The sequence below is a fragment of the Myotis lucifugus genome, unplaced genomic scaffold, assembly GCF_000147115.1.
Source record: "Myotis lucifugus unplaced genomic scaffold, Myoluc2.0 scaffold_3, whole genome shotgun sequence".
In the NCBI taxonomy this organism is placed as follows: Eukaryota; Metazoa; Chordata; class Mammalia; order Chiroptera; family Vespertilionidae; genus Myotis; species Myotis lucifugus.
The window spans coordinates 3,952,627-3,973,514 of NW_005871051.1; the positions used below are offsets into that span (position 1 = coordinate 3,952,627).

The window sequence follows — 20,888 nt, forward strand, 5'->3', positions numbered from 1 at the left end:
TTTTTTATTTTTTATTTTATTGACAGTCAGGGGATAGATTCCTATTGAAACATTATCCCCGCCCCTCCTATAATATAGCCTAATTTTTTTTTTTCAAAGAATAGCCCAAAATCAAGACCTATTTTACTTAGTTAAAGTCCAGGTTCCCAATTTAGGACTTACTTGGCATAAAACAAGATTTAGTAATTTGTTCAATAAAGGGCTCCCTTAAATCTGCTTGGCTGGGATTCTCATTAAGGAAGCCTCCAGATTTGAACTTTTAATTAAGCCACTTAGGGGCAAAAGAAGGCAAACCACACAGGTTATCATCAAACATTTTGCCGTGAAATACCCTATAGATTTGGGTGAAATTCCTCAAGTTCTGGGGGTTCCCAAAATGTCTGAGGTTCTTTTCTTTTGCTGTTCTCCTAGGGAAAAGACTGCCATGATCATGTGAATAAGCAAGGTACCAGGCCATCTCGAAGGGGTTTTTATTGGCTTCCAAAGTCAATCTTAATTTATAACTTAAATCTTTCTTGTGACATCCAGAGTCTAGGCATGTTTCTCTACTTACAATCTATTTTAGACTACCTCTTTTCTAGTGTTACAGTATGTTTAGTATCCTATATAATAAAAGCCTAATATTCAAATAGACAGAATGGCGGAACAACAAGTCGCTATGATGCGCAATGACCACCAGAGGGCAGACACTCAACACAGGAACTGCCCTCAGCCCGCAGGCCCCAGGCCAGCAAAGGTGGGTGCCATCGGCCGCCCCCCCCACCTCCCATAGCCCCGCCAGTAGCCCCACAGATTGGCCCTGATCGCCGGCCAGGCCTAGGGACCCTACCCATGCACAAATTTCGTGTGTTAGGCCTCTAGTATAACATAAGGAACAGGTCAACAAAGAAACAAGTTGAGTTATAACATTCCTTCTATTTTTTTAAAAATATATTTTATTGATTTTTTACAGAGAGGAAGGGAGAGGGATAGAGAGTTAGAAACATCAATGAGAGAAACATTGATCAGCTGCCTCCTGCACACTTCCTACTGGGGATGTGCCCACAACCAAGGTACGTGCCCTTGACCGGAATCGAACCTGGGACCCTTGAGTCCAGAGGCTGACGCTCTATCCACTGAGCCAAACCGGTTAGGGCCATTCCTTCTATTTTTGAAGACATCAAGTGGTTTTAAAAAACATGATTTTAAGAAGGGAAGAGAGTTTGGCAGAAGGCCATTTATAAAGTTGCCCCAAACCCAAAATGTACCCTTTGAAAGTTGGCACTGGTAGGACAGGCATATAGATATCTACGCTCCATTATAAAGAGTAATCCCATATATCTGTATCATCCTGATGTTTTTGTGTGTTAAGATTAGTTTGAGTCAAAGAAACAACCTCTTTGGTACTAGCTTTTTGGTATTTTGGGCATAGGCCAGCTCCTAATTTAGGGAATCAAGCTTGTTGCATACATGTTTTAGATTTTGAATAGGTTCAAAATTCTCCATATTTATTCCAGGATCTCTAGAGCAGTAATGTCTGATAGAACTTCCCATATTGATGGAAAGGTTCTAGATCTATACTATCAAATATGGTAGTCACTAGCCTCATGGAACTATTTAGCAATTGAAATGTGGCTAGTTGTATTTGGGGAACTGAATTTTAAATTTCACTTGATTTTACTTACTCTAAAATTAAAATTAACTAGCCTTATGTGGTTCGTGGTTACCATATTGGGAACAGCATGGTACTATCATCAAAGGTTGGCGACTGCTGATCTAGGCTATATCAACCCACTTACTGCCACTTCACTAGGCAACCTTGACTGCCAGGGAGTTAGTCTTTCAATACTTCTGCCTTGCACAATGCTCTTTTTGTAACACTCATTATAGTCAGAGAACACAGTCAGTATAATTTACTGAATTTATAGAGATTTGTGACTAAAATATGATAAGCTTTTGGAAATGTTCTATGGATGTTAGAAAAGAAACAGTTTTCTCTTTGCAAGGTACAAAATTCAATATGTATTATTCATATATAATATTTGGTCTTATTTATTCAAATCATAAAGTCATGATATTAAAGTCTTCCAGTTGTGTTTTTTCTCTCCTGGTATTTCTAACAGTTTTTAACTTTATATTTTTTGATGTTACATTACACTTGTTTATTCATTATAGATTTACTCCTTTATCACAATAAGCAGGCCTTCTGTATCTTGTTTAATATTTTTTACTTTGAAATTGACTTTCTTATATAAATGTCATTCCTCCCCCTTCCCCCAATGTTGTTTCCATTTTTTTTTTTGATACATATTGACTGGCAATGACTCAACCTAGTGTTCTTTGCACTTTTGAAGCTAATTTTTATTTTTATTACAGTACTAGAGTTAAAAGTCAAATAGTGGTTAAAGAGTAAATAAAAAAGGGCTCAACATTACCTTCTCCCTCTCCTCCACTTCATTTCTTCACAAGTGGCCACATTCACTGAATTGTTTCTTCTAGTATTTACTTCCACATTTCTATCTATATTAATTGAATAATTCCATGACCTGAATGGGCCCTGATTTTTATTCTGGGCTGCCTATCCAATTACAACCCTAAAGATGACAGGGAGACTCAGAGCATCTGAGAGTGGCAATTCCCCGACCATGTCATGCCAACTCAGCAGTGCTTTCAGCAGTGAAAGTCCTAATGAGATGTGTAGAGTCGTTACCCAAGGACTCTCACTACTACAATAAGCTGCTGAAGAAGTTGGCCCCTCCAACTTGCCACTTTGCTGTCTGGGGGGCCAGAGGTGCAGTACTCGCCCTGAGGACCATCAACCCAATTGCCCAGAAAGGACCTGGAATCTTGAAGCAGGGAATCGGTCTTTGTGAAATATAATGGTCCCATCTATTTTAAACTAGAGAAATTGGACATCAAGCCAATACTGCTCAGGTTCTGGCAGAACTGAAGGAATATATCACAGAGGTGGATGCTGACTTTGTTCTTTGCGCGAAGTGGTGCAGGCCATGGGACGGTGTGCCATCAAGGTGGAGCAATCTGCAGAACTTTGTGTCATCACATTGCTTGATCTCATCCAGACCAAAGCAAATTATGTGGTCCAAGAGGCGATTATCGTTATCAGGGACATCTTCCACAAATACCCTAACAAGTATGAAACCACCATGGCCACTGTGTGGGCATTTACACTCGTTGGATGAGCCAGACGTTCAAGCCACTAAGATTTGGATTGTGAGAGAATATGCTGAAAGCACTGACAATACGAATGAGAGCTTCCTAAGGGTGTTCACTCTGCTGACTGCCAGAGGTAAGCTGTTCCTCAAGAAACCATCAGAAACACAGGAGCTGGTACTGCAGGTCTTGAGTTTGGCAACACAGGGTCTGATAATCATGACCTCTGAGATAGGACTATATTTATTGGAGGCTTCTCTCTATGGACCCTGTCACAGCCACAGAAGCAGTCTTGTCTGAGAAGGCACTGACCTCTGAGAAGTCAGATCTCATTGAGCCAACTTTGCTGAATGAGCTAATCCGCCACATTGGTTCTTTGGCCTCTGGGTACTACAAGCCTCCCAATGCTCTTGTGGACTCCATTGCAAACATTTGCCAGTGCATCACAGAAGCACTGATGCAGGTAGCAGCCCTGTTGGCACCACCACCGCCACCACCCTGAACAGCCTTGAGTTATTCTCTTCTCAAGGTGACCTGAGGGGCCTTTTAAACCTTGACCTTGGTCCCCCAATGTGCCACAGGTGTCCTCCATGCAAATGGGAGCAGTGGATCTCTTGGCAGTGACCTTGGTGGGAGGCAAGGGAGGAAGTCCAGCAGTGGGACAGTCCTTCATCTCATCATCCGTGTGTGCGACCTCTGCTCCTTCACCTACTCCTGTTGTGGTCAGCAGTGGTCTGCATGATCGATTTGAACTCTACAGGGATAGGTATGGCACATGATGGGTATGTGGCTCCTAAGGCTGTCTGGCTGCCTGCAGTCAAGGTTAAAGGCTTGGAGATTTCCGGAACATTTACTCATCAGCAAGGATACATCTATATGGAAATGAACTTCACCAACAATACTCTGCCGCACATGATAGACTTTGCAATCCAGTTTAACAGGCATAACTTCTCCCTCTCAACACCTTGGGCCCAGTCATGAAAATAGAACCGCTAAATAACCTGCAGGTGGCTGTGAAAAACATCGATGTCTCCTACTTCAGCTGCCTTATCCCACCCAATGTGCTTTTTTGTAGAAAACGGCAAAATGGAGTAATTATTGACAATAAAAATGATCTTTAGTTTCAGATAAAGGAATGGCACTTAAATGCTGTTTCCAGCAAGTTGCAAAACAGCATTTATACTATGCCAAGCAGAATGTGGAAGGGTAGGACCATGGTGTACCAATCTCTGAAGCTCATTAAAGGCATGTGGATCTTGGCTGAGCTACGTATCCAGCCAGGAAACCGCAATTATACACTCGCTGAAGTGTAGGGCTCCAGACGCCTCTCAATACCTCTATCAGGTCTACGACAGCATTTTGAAAAACTAATAGGCTGGTCACCAAGATTGGTGCAGGCCAAGAACTCCTACCTGGAAGAAATTGTATTGCCATGTAGACACTGAACCCACCGACCAAGGTAGTAACTAGTCTAACCTGTGCTAACTTTAGGGTACATCCTGCTGGATAGTTTTAGCTTCCTGCAGCTATTTGTAACCACTGCTTCAGTCATTTCCCACCTCTTGCCTCTGTTGCTGCTTACTTGTGGGCTTCTCCATATTGTGCCAATGCTGGAGTTTTTAAGTGCAGTTTGATATTTTGTAATTGAGAGCTCATTTCAAAAGCAGAAAAAGACAAAAAATATTAAAGCAAAAAGTGTCACTTTAAAAACATGCTTAACATTCTTTGGAAGTTGCTCTTATCCTATAGGTTACCAGTTCATCCTCTCTTGTCAAGCAGTAAAACTTCAATCATTTATATATATGTATCTATTTAAAATATGTAACTGAAAATAAATAGCACGTATCTAATATGAAACGGCTAATTCAAGAGAAGTATATTTATAGAAAATATTAACATCAAATAAAGTCTGTTTTACATTTTGATGCAACTTTAGTAGCACTGTAGACTTTCAGACTACATCAAAATTAGGGTTTTATTTCATGTTTGCAGTATAGTGATAACAGCAGTGAAGGAATGCAGTGAGTGATGACGGTGAGGGGATAACAGAGGGTGAGGAGTCTCCTTAAAGCTGACTGTTTTAGTATGGAGCTCCAATACCTGGGATGGGTCAGAAGCATAAATATGAATGTGAAATAGCTAATCTCTTTCATTTTACTGTAAAGAGTGTGCCCTGCAAACAGGATTCAAATGACCATACTAACTGTTAATCAGTAATGATGCAAGAGTTTTACGAAGAAACTAGGTCATTTGGGAATAAACAGAATTCCCTGCTATATAGTAGAGTTGAAATATATTGAATATATACACACACATCTAACTAGATGATCACTCTTTGGCCCAGATCTGATTTACACGAGCACAATTCCCAAACTGGAAGAGATTAAATATTTTCATCTCCCCATAAATTTTATTATTTATTTATTTTTAAATTCTCACTCAAGGATGTTTTATTTTTTTTAAGAGAGAGGGAGGTGGGAAGGAAGAGAGGACATCAATGTGAGAGACATCAATCAGTTGTCTCCCACATGTGCCCAATCAGGGATGGAATCCGAAACCTAGGTATGTGCCCTGATCGGGAATCAAACCTGCAACCTTTTTGGTGTACAGGATGCTCCAACCAACTGAGCCACCTGGCCAGGACTTATTTTTTATTTTCAATTTTTATTGAATTTATTGGGGTGACACTGACTAATAATATTATACAGGTTTCATGTGCACAATTCTTTAATACATCATCTGTATATTATATTGTGTGTTTACCACCCAAAATCAAGTCTCCTGTCACCATTTATCTCCCCTTTACCCTCTTTTACCTTTCCCTCTGGTAATCACCATACTGTTGTCTGTGTCAATGAGTTTTTTAAAAAATTCCTTCACCTTTTTCACCCAGTCCCCTCCTCCTCGAATAGCTGTCAGTCTATGATCTGAGTCTGTTTCTGTTTTGCTTGTCAGTTTATTTTGCTCATTAGATTCCACATATGAGCAAAATTATATGGTATTTGTCTTTCTCTGTCAGGTTTATTTCACTTAGCAGAATATTCTCCAGGTTCACCTATGCTGTCACAAAAAGTAAGATTTCCTTCTTTTTTACAGCTGAGTAGTATTCCATTGTGTAACTGTACCACAGCTTTTTATCCACTCATCTACTGATGGACAGTTGGGATGTTTTCAAATCTTGGCGATTGTAAATAATGCTGTAATGAACATATGGGTGCATATATTCTTTCAAATCAGTGTTTCAGGTTTCTTGGGCTATATTCCCAGAAGTGGAATCGCTGTGTCTGAAGGCAGTTTCATTTTTAATTTTTTAAGGAAGCTCCATACTGTTTTCCAGTGGCTGCGCCAAATCTGCATTCCTACCAACAGTGCACGAGGGTTCCCACATCTTCACCAACACTTTTTTGTTGATGTATTGATAGCCATATTGACAGATGTGAGATGACAGCGCATTGTGGTTTTATTTGCATTTCTCTGATGATTAGTGACACTGAGCCATCTGTATGTCATCTTTGGAGAAGTAACTATTCAGATCCTTTGCCCATTTTTTCATGGAATTGCTTGTTTTTTTTTGAGCTGTTGAGTTATAGAAGTTCTTTATAAATTTTGGATATTAACTCCTTATCAGATATATCATTGGTGAGTATGTTCTCCCATTCATTGGGTTGTCTTTCCACTTTGTTCATTTTAGATTTCCTTTGCAAAAACATTTCAGTTTGATGTAGTCCCATTTGCTTTTCTTTCCCCTTGCTCAAAGAGATATATAAAAAATATTACTATCAGAAATATTGATTTTATTGCCTGTGTTTTCTTCTAGGATTTTTATGGTTTCAAGTCCTACATTTAAGCCTTTAACCCATTTTGAGTTTATTGTGTATGGTGTGAGAAGGTGGTCTAATTTCATGCTTTGCATGTATCCGTCTAAGTCTGTAACACCATTTATCGGATGGGCTACCTTTATTCCATCCTATGTATGTTCTTGCCTGGCAGGTACTGACTGTAATGGCATGGGTTTCTTCCTGTGGATGCTCTGCTTGTGGAGTTTACTGGATCCTGTTCTGTTGTTTTCTGAAGCTGGCCACTGGTTGTGCTCGTTTTGGGGCCTCTTGGGAGGAACTCTGGTGCAGGCCTATGTTAGATGCTGCCCTGTGACTGGCCCAGGGAAGGTAACCTGCTTGGAGCTAGAAAACTATACACAGTTTATAGTTACCTCTGCGGGGCCTAGGTGCGAACAGGAAGGACCAAACTATGCACCAAGGCCGGCTTTTATTAGCACCAGGCTCGGGGGCAGGCCAGCAAAAGTCTCAAGGCACCCAAGATCTGTTTCCATCTGCCGGCTGCCTGTTAGACTCAGTCACTGAAAGAGCCTCTGGTGGTACTTGAGTTGCATGAGCAAGGTTCTCAGTGAGTCATCAGGTAGAGGTGAGTGGTTCTCACCAGACTGACACAGGTTCAAACTGAGTGCCAGTGCTGGGTCTGAGGCCACTCAGCCAATGTCCCAGGGTATACTAGGTCTAGCTGTCCCATGCAGGGGCCCACAGACCTTTGTGGTAAGTTGGGGTCTTACAGAGTAATCAGGGTGAGGCCAGTAGAGTTTATAAGGCCCAAGCCAATCAAGATTTGGCTGCATGAGGGAAGGCTCTGCATTGGTTGGGTGTACAAAGAAAAAATAGTCCCGGTGCACAACCCACAAAACTAAGGTTTGTTCAAGATTCTGCCAGGAGCTGAAGCTCCGCAGGGAGGGGCTCCGGGAGTTGGGAGATTAGGGTCAGTAGATCTTCTGTGAGGAGGAGGTTCCAGTCAGGCTTCAGAGAAGGTGGGAGGAGTGGCCCCTTTCACAGAGCCACACAACTCAGTCTGTCCTGGATTCTGCCCAGACATTGGCAGTGTGGGTCCACCTGGAGTTTGGAGGGAGAGGCTAGCATATCTCCTGTTAGGGGGTGGCGCCAGTTAGGTTCATGGGAAAGAGGGGGCAATGGCCCTCACTACAAAGCCACACCAGTCACTGATACCCCCGAGTCTGTCCAGACCTCTGTACCCCAACCCAGGCAGCTGACTCCTCAGTAGTAGATGAGCTGCACAAAGTGGGGCTACAGGGAATCCAGAGGGTAAGGCTATTGTATTCCCTCAGGGTGATGCCATAAGGAAGGGAGTGCTCCACCCAAGAAAGATGGCATCTGTGGCGTGGGAAGAGGGGTCCTGGTGGCTGTCCCTTCAGCTGTCTTCCCAGAGCCACAAACCCCAGTCTCTCCTCACATGACTCTAGTCTACTCCGCCCTCCCTCTGCCAAAACCCTGGGCAAGTGGCTGCAAATGAGATTTTGTGCATTGGTCCTTTTGAGGGCACTGTGTCTCTAGCGGACTCCTGTCTCTCCCTGGCAGACAGAATCCCCAGTGATTTTCACAGCCAGATGTGATGTGGGTGCTTCTTCCTGGTGTTCTGGGCTGGGGAGCCCAGCTTGGGGTTGAGACCCACTCTTCTTAGGGGTAACCTTTGCCGCTGAGCAGTTGGAACCTCAGTTGCCGCCCATGGGAGCAGAATTAGCCCTTTTCATGTCTCTGCCCTTCCTACCAGTCTCGATGTGGCTTCTTCTGTAAATCCTTGGTTATCAGACTTCTGTTCAGCTTATCTTCAATTGGTTATTCAGTTTGCTTGTTCTATATTTTAGTTGTAATTCCAGTTTGGTCCTGGAAGAGGTGAGTGTAACATACTCTGCCACCATTTTGGATCTTCTGCCATAAATTTTACTTTCCATTAACATAGATAATAAAAATCTGAGCATATGAAATATCTAGGCAAATTCATAAAAACAGAAAGTAGGTTAGAGGTTACGAGGGGTTGGGAGTGGGGATGAGAAATTATTGCTTAATGTGTACAGAGTTTCCATTTGGGATTATTAATATGTTTGTAAACAGATAACTGTGGTGGTTACTACTTAGTTTTCCACTTAAAAATTGAAAATGTTAAGTTATATATATTTTACCATAGTAAATAAAGCATTTTTGACCATGTATGGTTTATTACTTATTCAAAACTAATAGAAATTACAGTTAATTTGGGGTTCTATTTCCTTCACATGAAAGAATTCACTAATTCTGTACTTCTGATCACAAATGTGATATAATTCTCCAAAGTTGTTCCTTTCAGAAGAGAAAGTTGGAAAACTTGAAATATGATCAAGAAAAAGAAAACAAAAAAATAGTCAAAACAAACTTCTTACTTTAATTGGTTCAGGCTGCATCACAGGTGCAGGCATAGCAATGGCACTTGAAGCATAAACCTGGTGATATGTTCCTTGAACTCCATGATCAGAATAGGGCTATTACAAAAAAAGAAATGTATTGCCTTTCATTTATTATTTAAAAATACTTATTCAGCACTACAATGTACTAGGCATTTTGCTACACAATGGAGAAACACATCTCCCATCTTTAACTTATAGACTGATCTCGGACAGACAAGTAGTCAAAATTACCATAAGACCTGTAAGACATGTATAGGGATGCATGGGAGGAAAGGTAAGAACTACTTGATTTAGCTTAAGAAAGTTGGGGAGGTAGCCAGTCAAGTTTTCTAGTGGAGCTGAAGCCTGAATTTGAAGAATTAGGGAAAGAAGATGGGACTAGTATGCACAAAGACGTCAAGGCAACCAAGAACACATCTCCTTTGGAAGACCTGCGTAGACTGCTGGTATGGCTGGAGGAAAGAATATACACTAAAAAAGAGATGACAGAGAGACATTAGAGCAAAAGGGAGGGAAAAGATCATGTAAAAGCAGATTTTTGGCCTGTCCAACAGATGGTGGAACCATTTATTGAGATATGGAATACAAGAAAAGCAAGTTTGATGCTTATGTAATTGTGTGTAAGGGGGTTGGAGAGAAGTTAGGTTTATAATACAGGGTGTCACCCCAAAATGTATAAACACTTTAATAGCTGATAGCTCAATTTTGAAAATAAAATGTATTTTAGTAAATACTGACTTTATAATTATTCAGTGTGTTCATACTTTTTTGGAGACAACCTATAAAATCTGAGGTATTTGTAGGACTCCTAGTAGCAATATACTGTTGATAGAAAGCTAAATGGCTCCATCTAACGTGTTTTCTACTTAGCAACCTACTTTATTAATTAACTTATATCTTTGCCTACACCTTCTACCAGAAACAACATTAAAATAAAAGCATGCATATAACATTTTTATGAAAATATCATAAAAATAGTACCAGTTATAAGCTAATATAAGTAGTAGCTCCAGAAAAATCTTATTAGAGTCCACTGGTTTAATACCAAAAGTAGATTGTGGCTAAAAATCTAGTGTTAAAGAATTCTTACCTTACTTCTCCCTCCCCTTGAAAACCAGAAAAAAACAAAAAGAACCAAAGATAGATTAAAAAAAATGCCATCATCAATTAAACAAGGAAATACCCATTATCCCCAAACCACGAACAATTTAGAACATCTGCAAATGCTATGCAATTTGGACCCATATAAGTGAGGACTATGAAGCCTCCTCAGACTTCAGGAAAAACAAAGATCTGCTTAAAAATCAATGTTCTAAAAGACCTATTGAAAAAGTCTTAGGTGTAGGGGTATGTCAGGCCAATGCAGCAGCAGGGAATATTTTCAGAGATCCAATTTCATTTTATTTAATATCAGGGGATATGGAATTGAAGGAGAAATCATGTTTCCATATTTTTATCTACTGCCTTGTCTTATAGCTGAGGAACACTGCTGGAGGTGAAACAGGTTGAAGGTAGAAAGGGAAGTAGCAATTACTACAACCCAATACAGTAAATGATTCCCAGAATGCTAAAAACCGAGGGAAGAGCATCTCAACCAGGAGACTTACAACACCGTGCAAAGCGGCTTCAGACAACAGTCTGATCTTCCCACCCTCTATTTTGACAAGTAGCTGGTCTCATGTAAAAATTAGCATAAAGGTGAAAAGGAAAAGCAAGCAACTTAAGCATGCATACTGCCTCTTCAACTACATTAAGGAAAGACAAAAGTTGAAGAAAAGGGTGAGAAATTACCCTAGAAAAACTGGAAAAGTTCAGATAAATGTAATTTTTTTGAATCTTAAAGAAATTATAATAACATGATCTCTAAAAAGGAGCTCAAAAGAGAGATTTTAAGCTAACATAAATTTATAGACAATGAATGATGTAACCAAAGTGGCAGAGATTGAGATAAAAAAGATTAAAAATAAGAGAGATGAGATGATGCCCTGGCTGGTTTGCTCAATGGTACAGTGGTTCTCAACCTTCCTAATGCCACGACCCTTTAATACAGTTCCTCATGTTGTGGTGACCCTCAACCATAAAATTATTTTCGTGGCTACTTCATAACTGTAATTTTGCTACTGTTATGAATCGTAATGTAAATATCTGATATGCAGGATGTATTTTCATTGTTCGCGACCCACAGGTTGAGAACCGCTGGAGAGTGTTGGTCTGTGCAACGAAGGGTCGCAGGTTTGATTCCCAGTCAAGAGCAAGTAGCTGGGTTGCAGGTTTGATTCACCACATGGTTGGGATGCATGTGGGAGGCAATCAATCAATGTGTCTTGATGTTTCTCTCTCTTTCTCTTCCCCTCTCCCTCCCTCCATTCTGCTCTCTCTAAAAATCAATGGGAAAAATATCCTTTGGTGAGGACTAACAAAATAAAATAAAATACATAAAATAGATGAAAGCCTGATTAGTCATAATAAAAATAGAATAAACACAATGAGAAATATAGTCATAGTTACCTTGAAAAAGTATAAAACAAGTACCATGATAAAATAATTACCTGAGAGATGATAGATATGAAAGACAAAAAGTGATCTAATGCCCTGACCAGTTTGGCTCAGTGGATGGAGTGTCGGCCTGCGGACTGAGGGGTCCCGGGTTCGATTCTGGCCAAGGGCATGTACCTTGGTTGCGGGCACATCCCCAGTAGGAGGTGTGCAAGAGGCAGCTGATCGATGTTTCTCTCTCATCGATGTTTCTAACTCTCTATCCCTCTCTCTTCCTCTTTGTGAAAAATCAATAAAATATATTTTAAAAAGTGATCTAACATATACATAATTTGTATTCTATTGTTTAAGTCACCCAGTCTGTGGTACTTTGTTCCATCAGCCTTTGTGTAAACTATACTAGTATCAAGCAGTTATTTTGTTTTCATTAATCCTCATCCGAGGACATTTTTCCATTGATTTTTAGAGAGTGGAAAGAAGGGGGAGAGATAGAGAGAAACATCGATCTGAGAGAGACACATTGGAGGATTGGTTGCCTCCTGCATGTGCCCTGACCAGGGCCAGGGATCAAGTCTGCAACGGAGGTATGTGCCATTGACGGCAATCGAACCAGGGACCCTTCAGTCTGTAAGCCAAGGCTCTATCCACTGAGCAACCAGCCAGGGCTCAGCAGTTCTTTGATAGCTAGTCTTATTTTCTTTCCGACTTTATAGACAAAAACATGTTGAACAAGAATGTAAGAACTCAAAGAACATAGCATCCATGTGCCTTCTTTAACAAAGATACTTGCAGATGTAATCAACCAAGTGAAAAATGGAGGAAGAGACGATGAATGAAGAAATCCCGGTAAAGGTATATTTTTAGTAATTATTAAGATTCAACTGTGGACTTTTTTGTTCAAGAACAAAATTATAATGTTATAAGTGTTAGCAATATAAAAATAGTACAAAACATTTAAATTGGGAGGTGGGTGCTAATTTCCTAATCTTTCACAACACCGATTTCAAACATGCATGTACAGTTCCTGGAAAATATCTGGTAAGGTTATTAGTAATGGTTCAGGAATATAATTTAAAGACATGCTAGTCACCATCTATAGTTATAAAATAAATTTGACTTACGTTTTTGAAGAAAGAATTTTTAAAAATTTTTTCTTGGCTTAATTTTTATGTGCTTTTAATTGATAGAATGTTAGCAACTACAGTGGGGCCTTGACTTATGAGTGTCCTAACGAGTTTTTCAAGATACGAGCCATCTCTCGGCCAATTTTTTGCTTTGAGTTGCGAGCTAAAATTCGGGTTACGAGCCAGCTTCAGATACCCCACCGCTAGTTGGCGCAGCAAACGTCACAGTGAACGCCACAACATCAGCCCAGCATCACGTGTCTCACTCGTTCACTTTATAATTTGACATACAAGTAATTTGAGTTACGAGCTCCGTCACGGAACGAATTAAACTCGTAAGTCAAGGCCCCACTGTATATAGATTGGTAGACAAATCAGAAGCAGTATTTGGTATCTTACTCTTTAAAGGAGATCGAGCCAGGAATGAGCCTAGTAAAGTGAACAGTTAATTTGAGAAATGATTCTGAACTAGTTAGTGAAGAAGTCTAAGATGAAGCATTCTTAGATATAAAAAAGGAAAAAGATAAGATATGCAACTTCAATGAAGGTCTTGAACAAACACTTTTAGAAAAGAAAAAGAAATAAATGTAAGATAAGGTAGTAGAGATAAATTACTTGGAGACTATTACGTACTTCTGGAATGGAAGCTTCCATCAGAGACAGCGGAGGAGGAACGCATCCTCCATCTTGTGCAATTTCCACTGGTTGATAAAAAACCTCAGACGGTTGTAGGTATAGGAACGGAGCAGAAGAGGCAGGAGACTGAAACACAAAATCATAGTTCCAAATATGATTAGTTATGTCATTTAAACCAAATGATTTACCCAACAGGTGAGAGAAATATTTGTTTCATATTTTCCTGAAGTTCTTTTTCAGGGATAGCTTAGAAGTATCTCAGCAACAAATTAGGAGCTCTGGGGTTGTTATAAATTCCAGTTGTGTAGATGTCATTAAAAAACTGTATCACTAGTAAGGACTACAAGTTCTTAGTGCTTCAGAACCTCATCTGTAAACTCAGATAATTTTATTAAGATCACTACTAAAAGCTGTAATAATATAAACAATGGTATTTAAATTATCATAAACATCTATTCTCAGCTTTGTGACTCGCATGGAGGTGGAAAATGTCAAAAAAGATGAAACAATCTTTTGGTGGGATACTATTTGTTATCAAAGTTGGGAGATGGGATACCTATTTGAGAGCACAGGTCAAACAAGCAAAATATGAAGGCTAGAAAAACGTTAAAATTTCCAATAATACTAATAAAAAGAAGTAATTTTTTATGTTTTTGCAACACTCACTCATTTATAAAATGCTTTCACTTACATAGTCTCATTTGATCTTCACAAAAATCATATGAGAAAATTTACAAAGGGATAGTAGTCTCATTACTTTTATTTCACAAATGAGGAAGCTGAGAAATATAGTGATTAAATAAACTGCCAAAGGTATCACCGTTAATAAATAAAAGAGAAAGGTCTCTAACCTAGTTCTCCTGATTTTAATATTCATGCAGTATTCACAAAAGCACAGTGAAAAAAGTTAGTATTTACCTGAGGAACACTCCACTGCCACTGACCTGGTAGACACTGTGCAGGGGCCTAAAATGAAAGAAAAAAGACCCCACAGATAATAAACAAGGGTTAAAACTGGATTATTTACATGCAAAGAATGGAGTTGGACCCCTATACCTCAAACTATGTACAAAAATTAACTCAGAATGGATCCAAGACCAAAATTAAGACCTAGAACTATAAAACTATTACAAGAGGTCATAAATCTCTATGACTTTGAATCAAGCAAATTTTAAAATTATGACATCAAAAGCACAAGCAACAAAAGCAAGAAAAGAAAAAAGATAAACTGAACTTCATCAAAATTGAAATCAATAATGTGTTGGCAAGGATGTGAAAACATTAGAACTTTTATAAATTGCTGGTAGGAATGTAAAATGGTACAGCCTTTTTGGTAAACAGCATGACACCAAAAGGTTAAACACAGAGATACCATATAAACTCAGTAATTCAACTCCGAGGTGTAAGACCTAAGAGAAATGAAAACATGCCTGCACAACAACTTGTACACAAATGTTCACAGCAGCATTATTTACAACAGCCCCAAAATAAAAATAAAATAAAAACAACCCAAATGTCCATCATTTGATGGATAAACAAAATGTAGTGTATCTATATAATGGAATATTATTCAGCCATAAAAAGGAATGAAATACTGATACATGCTACCACATGGACAAATCATGAAAACATTATGTTAGGTGAAAGAATAATAAAAGAAGATCATATTTTATTTATTTTTTTGGGGGGATCAAATGATATTTTTATTTTGAATGTTGATATTTGAAGAAAGGAGTAAAATATTATTTTTAAAGAAGATCCTTTTTAAAAACATATTTTTATTGATTTCAGAGAGGAAGGCCTTAAGAAAATATTTTAATAAAAATATATGAAGTAAAATGATTTATATATAGATTTGTTAGATAAATGAAATCACTACTTATGAAGTGAGAAACACAAAGGAGATAAAACCTGACTAAACCATGAATTACCTGATCTGATTAGCAAAAATTGATAAAGTTATCAATCTTGAATTTGAAAAAAAAAGGGTAAGGGATTATTTTTTATCAAAATGGGAATTTTAAGGATAGACTGATGAAGAATATATAACTCAAAAGAAGTATGTGAAGTAAAATTATTTCTTATATTGTAAAATATATTACAAATTGGTACCAAAATCTTTCCTAAGTATATGAAGACATCATACTTTCAATTTTATAACTGCAAGTCGAAAACCAGAGTTAAAGTATAAAATTAAATTGCATTAGAAAATTTCCAGAATACATCCGCTATGTCAAGTGAGCTACAGCTGTATGTTAATCAATCAATAAAAAAGGAGCTGGCTCAATAGGGTGCAAGCAGAAAGGGACTTTCCTTTTTCACCCTCCACTTTAAAAGCATTGTGCTGCGTAGTCTTCCTTGCCCTTGGAAAAAAATGAGGACAGGTCACTTTTGGGTGTGGTAGATTCCAAATGCCGACTCTCTAGTTAGAACTTTTGATTCCAGCGAGACCACTCTAGCCCTTGATTCTGGAAGTTTACTTTACACAGATTATTTCTCTACTAAGGTAATTTCTCTAGAGTTTTTTTGGAGAGAGTCTCTTCTGTGAGGTTCACACCTTGCTCTTGGGAAACATAGCCTTTGCTGTGAGAAGTTTAACACATTCCCACTGTGGACCTTCCCTCCTGGCTCTGCCTCCCGTAGACCACTTCAGCTTTTTCTTTGAACTTTTTTTTAGGAGAGGTCGGGTCCAAGTGATACCACCTCACAAATTTCAAGGGAATATTAAGGTTAGTTATTTTCAGAAGTCCTCTTCACTTGTTAAGCTTCCTTCTTACCAATCTTCCCTATCAATCTCATCCTCCCCTTATCTGTGCACAAGGTGGGCATTGAGTTAAAGATCCCAAAACTGGTTTCACAATTGGTTTCTCATGTTAAATGGTCTGGTACTTAACGTTCTGTGTTTGGGGCCTCTGCTGAAAATCTGAGCCAGTTTAGGAAAAGTCATGCTACATATATATTTTAAATAAATGTCATTAAGTTCTATTTTTAGTAAGTGAAAGAAACACTTTAGTTTTATATTTAGCATAGTAATATAATAATAACTGACCTCCCCCAAAGCCAGTCTAATACCAGAAAGAATTCCAATGACCTTAACATTTCATGTGGGTCTGTTTTAAAAGTTCAAAAAGAAAAAAATAAACAAATGCATTCTCTTTCACTATTTCAGAGTATGAAAGAATGTGGTTTTATTTGTGAATGGTATAGACCAGAGGCTGGCAAACTTTTTTTGTAAAGGGCCAGAGGATGAATATTTTAAGCTTTGCAGATCATAATATCTCTGTTGTAAGTACTCAACTGTGCCACTGTAGCACAAAAGCGTCTACAGACAATATGTAAACATGTATGGTTGTAGTTCAACTATGCCTTATTTACAAAACAACAAAATAGTCTGGCATTACAGTTCACTTATCCCAGTCTCCAATAAGAATGAAAAAAAGAATGCTGGCTAACCAAAAGATGCTATCATAATATAATCACAATATAATCGTGATTTTAACGTACATTACAGTTGACCCTTGAACAACGGTTTGAAATGCGTGTGTCCATTTATACATGGATGTTTTCAATAAATGCTGGCCCTCAATATTTATTTTCAATAAAATTGGCTCTCCACATCCCCAGATTTTGCATAGAATTAAAACAACTGAGGATGTGAAAGACAGATGGTACGCATTGTTCTATGCCTTTTTATATAAGGGACTTAAGCACCCAAGGATTTTGGTGTCTGTGGGTGTGGGGTGGTGGGTCCTGGAACCAATCCTAGAACTCATGTGTGTGGTAGGGGTCAGTGCCCCTAATCTCCTCAGTGTTCAAGGGTCAACTATATATTAAATACGGTAACAAGAAATTAATGTAATGTTAACAGTAACATTAAAAATTCAGTCTGTGGTCCAATATCTGTATCTTACTTTAGGAATTATTTCTAAAGACTTTTTAGATTGTTAGTCAGGGGAACAAAACTGACCTAATTAATATTTTGTAAAAGGAAGCAAATAGTCCATCTTCCTGTATGACATTGTTTATTCCTCCTATAACCCCGTCAGAAAACCCCCCACAAAAACATTGCTATCAAGACTTAATTATCTCTTTAATTACTACAGTATTTGTATGAGAAAGAATAAAATGAGAGATACCCAAAAAAAGACTAAAGTGATCAAGGAGAATTTTCACTGTACTAATTTGTTTACCTGGTAGTGATATGCAGACTGCTGATAAACAGGCTGAGTTACCATCACAGGGGAACTAGATATAGAACGTGACTATGAGAGGAAAGAAAATGGAAAATTATTTTAGGCAAAATTCTTTAAAATAGTTTATAATAAAATTTATCTCAAATTGTTACCTAAACCCAGGCAAATTATAGTTTATTATTGGAAATGTCATTTTCCCACCTCTTATTGATATTACCAACTCCACTTAAGTTTATTAAAATCATCACAGTATTCCTACTTCCATGTGGTTTTATTTCCATGGTAATGTTAAAACCACCATCAGAAACGTTGCTTTTAGTCCAGAGATTATGAAAATACTAGAGGCTCGGTGCATGAAATTCATGCACTTGGAGGGGGTGGTGTCCTTCAGCCTGGGAGCCCTCAGGGGATGTCCAACTGATAGCTCTTAGCACTGCTTCGGAGGCGGGAGAGGTTCCTGCTACCACCGCTGCACTTGCCAGCCTATGAGCCTGGCTTCTGGCTGAGCGGCACTACCCCAGTGGGAGCACACTGACCACCAGGGGGCAGCTCCTGCATTGAGCATCTGCCCCCTGGTGGTCAATGTGTGTCATAGCGGCCGGTCATTCCGCTGTTTGGTTGATTTGCATATTAGCCTTTTATTACATAGGACAGGTCTAAGAATATTCAGAGGGCAATGGCAGCTAGACTTAAGGTGTCACTACCTATTTCCATTGTGGAGACCAGCAGTAGATAGTTAATGTGTACATAGCATTTAGACTTGAATGAACAATCATAGCTGATTTTGCCACTGATTTCCAACTACTTATAAATAATCAACATCCTATTTCCTTGTTATACATTTAATTAAAGCAAATATATAAATGATTGAAGCACTTGTTAAATTCTATTTTATTCATTTGACATTTGAATGAATTAATCATCCAATAAATAAACTTACAAGTGATTTATCTCTTTGGAAAAAGTATACACCTAACACTCAATTATTCAAAGTAATAGAGTAAATCCCCAAATTTAAAACCAGCTTATTAATAAAACAGGCAAGTTGTTTTAAGACAGGTAAAATAAGCTTTAATGATAGCAATTAAAATTCATTTTCTAATAACAGGGATGTAATTTACATTGTTTTAATGTCTTTCCCCAGTAACTAAAGAAAAGTATTATAGCTCTCTTTGCACAATCTGTAGACTATTATATGCTACTAAAATTGCACCATAGATTAACATTGGGAAATAATAATTTATTAATAGATTATAGGAGGAGCAAAACATGATAATCTTAGCAGATACAAAAAAGCATTTGTTAAATCAATAGCCTTTCATGATAAAAACCCTTAGCAAACAGAATAAAAAGGAACTTATTGATTTAGGGCATGAATTCTTCACCAGGTTTGACTTTGTCCCTGTAGGGAACATTTGGCAATATTTTTGGTTTTCTAAATGTAGGGAGGCTAAGACACTGCTAAACATCCTAAATATACAGCCTCCCACAACAAAAAATCATCTGGCCCAAAATGTCAGTAGTACTGAAGCTGAAAAACCCTGGTTAAAATTAAGAGTATCCTTGAAAACCTACAGTGCATATGTATGTATGTATGTATGTATATACAGGGTGCTCCCCAAAATATATATACACTATTTTCTGGTAGCTCAATTTATGCTACTTTCTTTTCAGATCTAACCTATTAGAATTAATAATTATTCAAAGAGTGTATACATTTTTTGGTACACCTTATATATGTATATGTGTGTGTATAAATAAAATATTAATGGCAACTCACTGGACTTATTTTCTCTTTCAAAACAAGGTCATTGTGTTATTGCATAAACACTATAGCTGAGGTACTGCCAGTGCAATAACTCAATGCGGAAAAACATGAGAAACAGAAGAGCAGAAAGCAATAGAGGTACATTGCATCATAAATGACTGTCTCTGTGAGAGTTTGGCAGTTTAAATATCAACGTTTAAAAATCAAAAGCATTACTACATACCAGCCACAATGTATTGAAAAAATAGGATTTAAAAACATATACCATTCATAAACTATAGCGTACCTCAGAATAAATTCAACAAAAAAATGTGTCAAACTTTTTTAAAAAAAATATTTTTATTGATTTCAGAGAGGAAGGGAGAGGGGGAGGGAGATAGAAACATCAATGACAAGAGAGAATCATTGATCGGCTGCCTCCTGCACACCCCTACTGGGGACCGAGTCCGAAACCCGGGAATGTGCCCTTGACTGGAATCCAACCTGGGACCCTTTAGTCCACAGGCCAACGCTCTATCCACTGAGCCAAACCAGCTAGGGTGTGTCAAACTTTTTTTATGAAGAAAAGGAAATTTGATTGATGGATGGAAATAAAAGAGGACCTAAATAAGTGTTCACTAGTAAGAAAATTTAATATACCCAAATGTTCCAAATTGATCTATATATTGAATCCAATTCTAACCAAAACCCAAAAAAGCTTTTCAGAGAATGGAATAAGCAGAATTATAAAATTTATATTTATAAAAGCAAAAACTTAAAAATAGATGAGAGACTCCTGAAGAGCACAGTGCCAGAACTGCCCTGTCAGATCTTATGATTCATTATAAAGCAATAGGAATTATAACAGAATTGGGAAGACTTGGAACAGAGAGCTCAGAAAGAGACCCACACATGGAAAACTTGGCATTTGATAGAGGATTTGTTTCAAAACTGGAAGAGAATAGATTAGTCAACACAAACTCCTGATTTGATATCTACATATGAAAAACAGCAACATGACAGTATTTTTAAAATAAAATATAGAATACCTGTATTCTTTTTAAATAAATGTTTTTAAATTGATTTTAGAGAGAGAGGGAGAGGGTTAGGGTCTAGTTAAGATCCATCACCACACATAGGACCTTTTCTATTCTTAAAATATACAGCTACAAAGTTTGATAAAAACATACCTAAACCAAATCTACAGTATATAGCAGTGATGGCGAACCTTTTGAGCTCAGCGTGTCAGCATTTTGAAAAACCCTAACTTAACTCTGGTGCCGTGTCACATATAGAAA

At 38.1% G+C, this 20,888-nt stretch overlaps 1 protein-coding gene and 1 pseudogene across 3 annotated transcripts in view; one reads left to right on the forward strand and one right to left on the reverse strand.

Moving 5' to 3' along the window:
- Positions 1-20,888, reverse strand: part of BOLL (boule homolog, RNA binding protein) — a 35,433-nt gene that overhangs the window by 1,916 nt on the left and 12,629 nt on the right. For 2 of the 3 annotated variants that reach the window (XM_006082377.1, XM_006082375.1), the window contains 4 exons: positions 17,841-17,912; positions 14,569-14,616; positions 13,648-13,776; positions 9,371-9,469 (listed from right to left, as the gene is read on the reverse strand). In XM_006082377.1, coding sequence (XP_006082439.1) covers positions 9,371-9,469; positions 13,648-13,776; positions 14,569-14,616; positions 17,841-17,912 — 348 coding nt within the window. Of the gene's footprint in view, positions 1-9,352; positions 9,470-13,647; positions 13,777-14,568; positions 14,617-17,840; positions 17,913-20,888 lie in introns of those variants that run through there. The other variant, XM_006082376.1, reaches the window with a different exon arrangement.
- Positions 2,525-4,521, forward strand: LOC102425808 (annotated as a pseudogene).